Here is a 9,531-nt window from a genome sequence, read left to right as displayed (position 1 = left end):
CTCGATGCACCATATTAAACACCTGTCCATCATCATTTATTAATAATCATTTTATCAACGAAATGTTTACCTTTTGGTTTTTCTACATATTAAACACCTAAAGAAAAAAAATACTTGATTCTTTTCGAATTATTTTATATTTTGAAATAAAAGTACAATATCATTAATGCTGGCTAAATGTTTACTACAAATGGGTATTAGTCTATATAAAAGAAATTAATGAATCTTCTAAAATCACTGTCATTCAAGATTCTATATAAATTTTAAAAGAGCAAGCACAAAATTTCTCTTATGGCAAGCACAAAATTTCTCTTATGGCAAGCGTAAAATTCTTACATTATGCAAAACTCCTAAAACAATATTGGATAAAATAACAATGACAACAATTACTCTTATTATTAACCATTGGAAATATCTTTTTATGGTATCAAAATTAAAGTATAATTAACAAAATTAATATGAAATTCATAAAATTAATAAAACATTGTAGAGAAAAACTGTTAAAAAAATTACATTATTAACTGTTATAAATAAAATATCAAATAAAAAATAAAATGGCTCGATCATAAAATAATTTTTCGATAATAAGTTTCTTATCAAACATTTGCATAATTAATAATGTCTGGATAAAAAAATTATTTTTGCAGCCCTGTCCATATCAATATTTATTTTCTATTTTAAAACTTATTGTTCTTCTGATGAATCATTCATTTAAATGAATTTGTTGCTATCAAACAGACATCAGAAGTATTATGTAAATGTTAAGTTACTTATTTAATACTGTGGTTTAGTTGGATGATCAAAACTACGCATAAACTCTATTTTTTCATTATTTAAAGAAAATAGAAAATAGTCTATCATTATATACAGATCTCTAATGAAAAAATTATAAACTATCGTATTTTGTAATAATTGTCGTAATAATCTATTGATTTTAATTGATTGAGTGTATAGTTTTTTAATAATTTTTTTTTTACTCTTTCAATGTATATCATTGAATTTTTGTTTTAACGTGAAATACTATATAATTATTATTCTAATAAAAATACTATAGCAACTATGAATCAGACTTTAATTATTTATTTTTTGCCATATGTATTTCATAGTATTTATTTTCATATATAGATTGCATGTGAATTTTCTCATTTTGTTTTGTATTATTATTCACCGTTAAGTATTTAAAAAGTGGAAGAGTTTAGAGTGCTGAACCTCCGTCAAAGCAAAGCCACAGTGTTCCCATCATTTGCGTTTAACAGAAGAGAGAGAAACCATTTGTAGAGAGAGAAACTCTCAGTCGCAGACATGTCTTCCTTCGATGCCTTCACCGATGACTTGAACGTCAACTCTTCTTCAACTCACCAACACGACGACGACGAGGACAACTTCTCCGGCTACGGCGGCTACTCCTCCTTCACCGGCGGTTTTTCCGCCGATGGTGATGTCCCCGTCGATCACTCCGCCGCCGCTTCGCCGGAGATCTACGGCTTTACTGATCCGGCTCCCGCTTACTCTCAGTCTCCCTTCGAATCTGCTTCCGTAGAGAATGTAAACGAAAACGGAAACGGCTACGGTGACGGCGACGGAGTTTTCGTTTCGGACGGTCCAGTGCTTCCTCCGCCGACCGAGATGGAGCCGGAGGAAGGCTACGCTCTTCGCGAGTGGCGCCGGTGAGTGGTTGTTTGCAATTTCCTCTTCTGTTTCGTGAATTTGTTGGATCTCACTTGAATCTGCTTAGATCTGCGATGATTTTGCTTTAATCCAGAAGTTTCCTCACCGAGAGTCTCGTGGTTGCTAGTAAGCAATTAGAACTGTGAATCGGGAGTGGCGAGGTTGATCTTGTAGAAAGCGAATTGGTGAACTTAGGTTGATACGATTTTACTTCAAGCAGTTACTTGAGCTGTTGTAAGATATATAATTATTTCCCCGAGATTTAGGGTATCGATTTTTGTATGCTAGGGAGTCTGGTGGATGGAGAAAGTTTGGGAAATAATGAACGAAGGGGTGGGTGGTTGATTTTTCACTCATGGATGTTGGATTTCTATACTCTATAATTATTGTGAGATGAGGTACTTTAGAGTAAATTGCGCTGTATGAAAAATTTTAAGGGTGCGGTTCGGATTTATTTCTGTCCATGTGATTTGATGGTTTTTAGGGTTTTATCTATGTGATCACTTAATTTGACTAGATGTTGGCTGGAAAATAATCATTGTTTGATTCCTTCTCCTTGGGAATCAGATGATCAGTCGATCAAATGCTAAAGTTGACCCTTGCTGACTGTTGAGCTTAGAGCAGGCAAGCAACTTATACTGAACTTAAACGATGATAAATCTTGATGAGGGTTGTATAGGATCCTCTTGATCTTGGTTTTTTGCGAGTGTGCTATGGAAGTTATACTTCATATTTATAGGGTTTAATTCAGTATCGTAATATACCGAGGTCACTGATTTTGTTTATCTCTTTTTCTTTTCTTCCCACCTGCTTTAGGGAGTAATAGATATTTAGCTATCTGGTTATGCAAATAAGCTTGATTTATCATGCGTATAAAAGCTGAAAAGGAATTTAACTCATGCAAATGTATGTTAACTGTGTGTTCCACATTCTTTGAACAGAACTGAATTTTCCCTCATTGATTTATATGGTTTTTCAATGTTCTCTTCTCTAATATGATGGTAGCTCTCATAGTAGTCAAATGGTGTGCTATTATGGAGTACTAGATTAGAGCAAACCAGTTTTCAATAGCGATCATTGTGGCTGTAATAATAGTTGTCAAAATAGCAGTTTTTTGTGTTATGGTAGCACTACCATGATATAGGGAGTCCAAAAACCCATTTTTTACCCCGTACACAACTTCAAAAGCATCACAGGATTTGGAACCCTTCTTCCTTCACCATTCCACAAAATTTACCTTTTTTTTTTTATCTTCGTCACTTCACGTCGGACTGTTTTTTCTCGTGTTCCAATATTTTTCTTCCTTTCAACATCACTTTCTGCTAATTTTATTTAATTTGTTATTTTTCTGTTATATCCTTTTTGTTTACTTTATTCTTGTTATTAGCTCCTATATTGATGGTGATTGTGTGCATAATCTGTCTTACTATTTATCATGAATTTCTTTAATTTTTTTGTTTGCTTTTGAATTTTAATGTGTAGTATAAAGTATCTAGTTTGTAATAACAATTAGTAATATTCAAAATGGCAGCCATCCCGCTATCTTGCTATAGCCTTTTGACAATTGCTTCTGCATCCTGGTATATGAAATTAATGTCTGCGGTGGCTGTTATCCTAATATTTCTCTCCAATTTTACCACCGACGCACAGGCATTTGATATGGGAATGAAGATCTTCTAATGTTTGATTTATCATACACAGAAATTTGATCTGGCCTGAAAAGAAAATGCAAATTATCATTGTTTTTTCTTGTTTACTGATAATTCTGGTCAAATAAAATAGCAATTCTGAAATTAGAATTCTAATACTTATGTTAATTATATGGTGCAAGACTTAAACAGTCAACATGTTAACTTTTTCCGAGTCTAGATGAAGTTTATTATATTTTAGATATTCAATCCCAGGAACTGTTTGTAATAAATGTTTACGATAATTTGTTAATGTCACATTAATAAATTTAATACCATTAAATACTTTTAACCAAAGAAAGTTATTGTGATTAATCTAAATCTCCACTTTATAGAGTTATCGAGGGAAAAATAGTTCTGAACCTGATGGTAGAACATCAATTTCTCGATCTCTCATCTTGGGCCAATAAATTATAACATCTTTTGTAAGTTTACTGAACTCAGTTGTCATAAAAAACGAATGCCTTTGGCTTTCCTTGTGCAGTCAAAATGCCATTCTCCTAGAAGAGAAGGAGAAAAGAGAAAAAGAGATGAGGTTGAAGATTATTGAAGAAGCTGAGGAGTATAAGGTGGCTTTCTATGAGAAGAGGAAGGTTAATGTTGAGTCTAGCAAGGTTCAAAATAGAGAGAGGGAGAAGGTAAGTTTTATTTGCAATAGGACATCATCTGCGCCAGATGTATCTTTTACTGTTCTAATAGGGAATGGAATTTTTCTATGGAGCAGTTATTCTTGGCTAGTCAAGAGAAGTTTCACAAGGAGGCAGACAAAGCTTATTGGAAAGCAATTGCAGAGCTCGTTCCTCGTGAAGTTCCCAACATTGAAAAGAAAAGAGGCAAAAAGGATCAGGACAAGAAGCCATCAATTACAGTCATTCAAGGCCCAAAGCCCGGCAAACCCACGGATCTGTCTAGGTTGCGGCAAATACTGTTAAAGCTGAAGCATACACCACCACCTCACATGATTCCTCCGCCACCTGCTCCTGCTAAAGATGCCAAAGACGGTAAGGATGGAAAAGAGAAAGCATCAAAAGCAACTGGATCTGCAGCAGAAGGTGCAACTGCTTCACAGCCAAAGGATGCTGCCTCTAATGGCGCCGCAGACGAACTCCAGAAGGAAGCTCCTGCCACTGAGGAGCAGGCTGCTGCATGATTTTTGCGTATCATACCTCAGTTCCCCTTCAATCTTTCTTCTGGCATCTCTTTCTCCACATGCTGTCTTTAGTGAATCTTTTTGCCCTGTTATTAGCTTCTAATGCTTATTGGTTACATTTTATTACCAACTTTAAGGTTTTATGTGAATTAAATCCATTGACAATTATGACATGGAGATTCAATGATCATGGGTTAATACATCCTATTAGACAGAAAGTTATCTGTTGGGATTGCTGATTGGTGGTGTCAAACAGACTCTTTTACGGTGTTTAAAATTTCCGTTGATATATTTGTACCTCATCCTACTTTCCTTATCTCTGCTGTAAAATTAAATTTTATTAGTCTTGATTAGAGCTGGCTTTTGCTTCTTTAGAAATGGTTGATTTTGGTCTTTAGAAATTTTTAATTTTTTGAAAATCATTTATATCATATTTGTTCAAAATATGTAGTAATATTTATAGATGTTGCGCATGTTATATTAAAATCGTTAAATATATTTTATGGGTTGATATATCGTATATGTAGTTGTTGGAATTATTTAAAAGGTTAAGAGTAGTTGTTGGAATTATTTAAAAGGTTAAGAGTTGAAGACTAAAAGTAAAAGAGTTTAGATTAATATTAAATTATATTAATAAAAAATTAGAATATATTTATTCTTATGATTGTTTTTGTTTTTTTATAATGAATTTGAAAGAAAATAGAGGTTAAGACGAAGTCGAGTAGATTAAGAAAAAGATACTAACAAAAGAAAAGTGAAAGAATATTCATAAATTGAAAAGTGAAAATGAATCTACCATTTATTTAAATAAAAATATTGCATATTATTTTTTTCTTTTTTATTACATAATTTTTTTCACTTAAGAACTCAGTCTTTGTACCATTGAGTTTATTACCAAGGCAGAAATAAAAACCTTAATAGGAGTATTCACATGAACACATAATCAACAGAAATAATCCAAGATAACCAGACATACTCTACAGGTTTCAACATGCACTAGCAAGAAATTGCTTTCATGCCAGGTTATATTTTTTGATACCTAAATTGAAAAAGAAAAAGACAATCAAACAATATTTAAAAAACAAAAAAGTACTACTTTTTTTTACTAAATTTGCAACTCTGCAATACACATCATCGTGGGGTGACCTGAGTAATAGCAAGATGAGTAGAGGTAATAAAAGGAACAGGTTGTGAGTTCCTATTAGAAGATTCTCTTTCATCTGTGAATAATCCTGGTGCTGTAAGTTCTTTCTCATTGAGTTGGATTGCCTTAGATAGCATATTAACAACTTGTATCATCAAAGGCCTTCTACCTGCTGCTGACTGTGTGCAGAAAAGTGCAACCTTCATGTATCTCAGTACCTCTTCCTCAGGAAACTCTTCCATTTCTGGATCTACAAACTCCAACAATTTCCCCTCCTCATAAAGTTGCCAGGCCTATTAGACCAAATAACTATCATCATGTCCACTCCAAACTTCCACAATATGAATAGCATAAACAAAAATAAATACCATCAAAGTCAAAGACCAATAAATTTCATCATATTATCCATCATCTTCTAAAATCAACTTTTCTTCTTTATCATTCTGTCTCACTATTCAACTCTATATTACCTTTTTTGTAAAATGAATTCCCAATGTTTTCTATCCTTAATAAATTGGGTCATCTTTGATTTTAGTCTCGAACTTCTAAAATTAAATGCTTTTGTTCCTAATTCTCTTAAATATTCAAACTTTAGTCCCTGATAAAATCTCACCCTATCAGAAGTTGCAAAGTATAATGGATGGAAACTTAAGATTTTAAAGAACTAAAACCAAAGATGACCCATTTTCAGGAACACACCAATGTATTAGGTTACATGGAACAAGGTAGTGGAGAGATAATGAATAAACAAGATATTATTGAGTAAGAAGGATATGATAGGATTTCATAGTATAAATATCTATTGGACATAAAATATATAATGTTGCAAAGTAACTCATAAAACTAAGATTTATGTACCCATTCCAAGAGGAATTTGGGTGATCCTTCTCCGTTTGTCTCGTTTGTCCTCCTGGCACTGCTTCTGCCACTAACTATTTCAAGTATAAGAACCCCAAAGCTGTATATATCAGCCTTCTTGGTTAACTGACCACCTATTGCATATTCTGGTGCTAAGTAACCACTGCAGGTATTGCATTAATGAGTTCCATAACCAATAGTTCAAGTATAAATTGACCAATTCATGAAATGCAAAAATTGAAATATGTTTAATCCAATAACAATGTAGAGATAGGATTTGGGCAAGAGACAAAGTGACACAAGCAAAAAAGATCTATTTTTATTCTGTCTTTTTATACTGTCAATCAATCAGAATCATGACAGATATGACTTTTAAAGTATTTATGGTAAATGACAGTGTAAGAATTCTTAACAATAGAACTGCATGAACTATGTATTCTAAAAACTCTTTACATACGTTGTTCCAGCAATTCTTGTGCTAACGTGAGTGATACCGTCTGGAAATAATTTAGCCAACCCAAAATCACCTATTTTGGGATTGAAATTTTTGTCAAGTAGTACATTACTAGCTTTGATGTCTCTGTGCACTATTGGTGGTGAAAGTTCTTCATGAAGAAAAGCAAGACCCTTAGCAGTACCTACACAGATGGCAGATCTTTTTCTCCAGTCTAGTTTAATGTTTTCATTCCTTGTGCCTACAAAGGAAGGAAAAAAGGAAATAAAGTTTACATGCATATTTCATTCTCTCATCTGTATCTGGAGTTAACTTGTGACTTCATAATATACTGCGAAAATTTGACATATTTACCAAGTAGTGCACTGTTAAGGCTCCCATTTTCCACATACTCGTAGACTAATGTACGACTGGGTCCTTGGATGCAGAATCCAATCAATTCAACAAGATTTGGATGTTTAACATTTGACAAAGTTTTAATTTCAGTCAAAAATTCTCGAACTCCCTGCTTTGACCAAAATGAGAGAGTCTTCACTGCTATACGTCTTCCATCTTTTAAGGTTCCCTAGAAAAATTGTCACATGATGGCTTTTTAGAATGGCTTAACATAGTAAGAAACCTAAAATGCTAAAGTGATACAATTACTCTTCAATAGCTTAACACATATTCAATAAGAAAGAAACATTTTAACATGCAAGACTAGATGCTAAACAATGCACCTCAATTTTATTTTTTTGTTTATGGCGTGTATTCATCAGATACTCAAATTTGAGTTTATCATGTTTCATTTGGGGAAAATATAGCTTATTGGTACTAGAATCCCATATGTATGTATGTTTGGTCATTCCTCAAGGAGCCTAATGCTGAAAGAAGAGTAAAAAAGAGTGTATGTGTGATGATATTCTTCATAACCCAAAAACAATGTATTAAGGTTGGTCCCAGAATGAAGAATTTAAGTGAGTAACATTCATATTGATTTCGTGCAAACATTAAAATTTATACCTGGTAAACTGTTCCAAAACCTCCTCGTCCTATCTTATTGTTTGAGTGGTAATTATCAGTTGCCAATCTCAGTTCTCTATCAGAAAATTGCCTAACATTATCAAGGGGATAACCTGCACAACAAAATAATACAAATGAATATAAGCGGCAATAAAAGAACTCTATAGATCAACATATTGCAAGTTAATAATCTTTAACTACAGAGCCGTTAAAACGAATTTATTTACAATATTTAGCACACATAAATGATAATGAAAAGCATTGTTAAAATATGAAAACATCCAACCACCAAATCCTCACCATCAATCTCGCCAGCAGCATTAGAAGAGCGTCTTTTCTTAGCAGATTTGGCTCCAAAGCAGCCACAAGTCATAATGATCCTGGTATACTCTGCAATCTGCATAATCTAATGTTCTAACATGAGATGAGAACATTAAGAGACAGAAATATTTGCAGGCACGGCCACCCAATTGAAAATTAGACCATGCACCGTCTCTTCAAATCAAAGAATCAAACATAAAACTGAAAAACAAAACCCAGAAACCTTTTTAGAAAAAGATTTGGACTTTTAATAAGAGCAAGTTCAGAAACAAAGTAAACCATCATTTTCCTTTTATTTTATTTTCTAAAGAGTGTTAATCTTGAGATTGAAAAATGGGTACCTTATCTGGGTTGATAAGAAAATTGAGGCAGAAACAGAGTTGTGGTAGTATTGACTAAGGCTTAAAGTTGAATAAACAATGGGAAACAAAAACTGAAACGTGATAGAATGTGAAAATAGATTTTATAAGTGTTCGCATGATTGAAATTTGAAAGCAATGAAATGTGGAATACAGCCGCCAGACGGCCGGTGATTATTTAAATGGAAAATTGGTTCGTTGTTGTTTTTCTAGTTAGTGTCTGCTTCTTCTGTGCTAATTTTCAACACCATTTTCAATGTCCACCTTTTACCTTATCTTTCTCATTCATACTAATATCTGTTGCTTCTCTCTTATAATTTTTTTTTTTCATAATGCCAATTAAACTAACCCATAATTCTATTAAAAGAAAGTATATTATTTTATTCAAAGATGTTTGATGTATAATAAATATGTATTTGAAATGTGTGTATTTCTCTTCAATGGGATCTATTTCATCACAGTACCTCAACTGATTTATCAGAGTAATTTAAACAAAATATTTTATTTGATTAATCATGTTCCGATTTAGGAGAGTAATTTAAATGAGATGTTTTATTTGATCAAAACCGGTCTTTTTCTTATAAATATATTATTTATATAAGTTATTTTTTCGTATTTTTTTAACAATAAAAGTCTTTCTTTCAAATTGAGTAAATAAAAACTGAAACACTTATTTAACAATTTCAAAATATACATGAGTGATTTGTTAGTGTGAATGTCTTAACTCTAGAACAAATAGTTCATTTTAACAGCCATATAATATAAATATTCTAAATGACTAAAAATATCCGAATTTTATTAATTTACAAATAGCATGTAAAGAAACATAATTATTTTTCTATAAATTAATCACAGAAATTGAATGAAATTATAAACAGTCACATATG

General features: G+C 32.5%; 2 protein-coding genes across 4 annotated transcripts; one reads left to right on the top strand and one right to left on the bottom strand.

The window, feature by feature from the left end:
- Positions 1-1,191: 1,191 nt before the first annotated feature.
- On the top strand, positions 1,192-4,759 carry LOC108343156 (clathrin light chain 1). The gene is made up of 3 exons (XM_017581253.2): positions 1,192-1,667; positions 3,841-3,994; positions 4,081-4,759. Exons 1-3 carry the CDS (start codon positions 1,303-1,305, stop codon positions 4,504-4,506), a joined length of 945 nt encoding a protein of 314 aa, XP_017436742.1. The 5' UTR covers positions 1,192-1,302; the 3' UTR covers positions 4,507-4,759.
- Positions 4,760-5,432: 673 nt separating this feature from the next.
- On the bottom strand, positions 5,433-8,835 carry LOC108342597 (putative serine/threonine-protein kinase). 3 transcript variants are annotated; one of them, XM_052878867.1, is made up of 7 exons: positions 8,627-8,835; positions 8,265-8,370; positions 7,965-8,077; positions 7,317-7,527; positions 6,966-7,203; positions 6,509-6,671; positions 5,433-5,943 (listed from the first exon to the last, which is right to left on the bottom strand). In XM_052878867.1, the coding sequence occupies exons 2-7, from the start codon at positions 8,365-8,367 to the stop codon at positions 5,638-5,640; spliced, it is 1,134 nt and encodes a 377-aa protein (XP_052734827.1). In that variant the 5' UTR covers positions 8,368-8,370; positions 8,627-8,835; the 3' UTR covers positions 5,433-5,637. The 3 variants fall into 3 exon arrangements, with proteins under 3 accessions (XP_052734827.1, XP_017435878.1, XP_052734826.1); XM_017580389.2 differs by having other exon boundaries at positions 8,265-8,361; XM_052878866.1 differs by lacking the exon at positions 8,627-8,835 and having other exon boundaries at positions 8,265-8,582.
- Positions 8,836-9,531: the final 696 nt, after the last annotated feature.

The sequence above is a fragment of the Vigna angularis genome, chromosome 6, assembly GCF_016808095.1.
Source record: "Vigna angularis cultivar LongXiaoDou No.4 chromosome 6, ASM1680809v1, whole genome shotgun sequence".
Lineage (NCBI taxonomy): Eukaryota > Viridiplantae > Streptophyta > Magnoliopsida > Fabales > Fabaceae > Vigna > Vigna angularis.
This window is presented reverse-complemented; position numbering and strand designations above follow the sequence as displayed.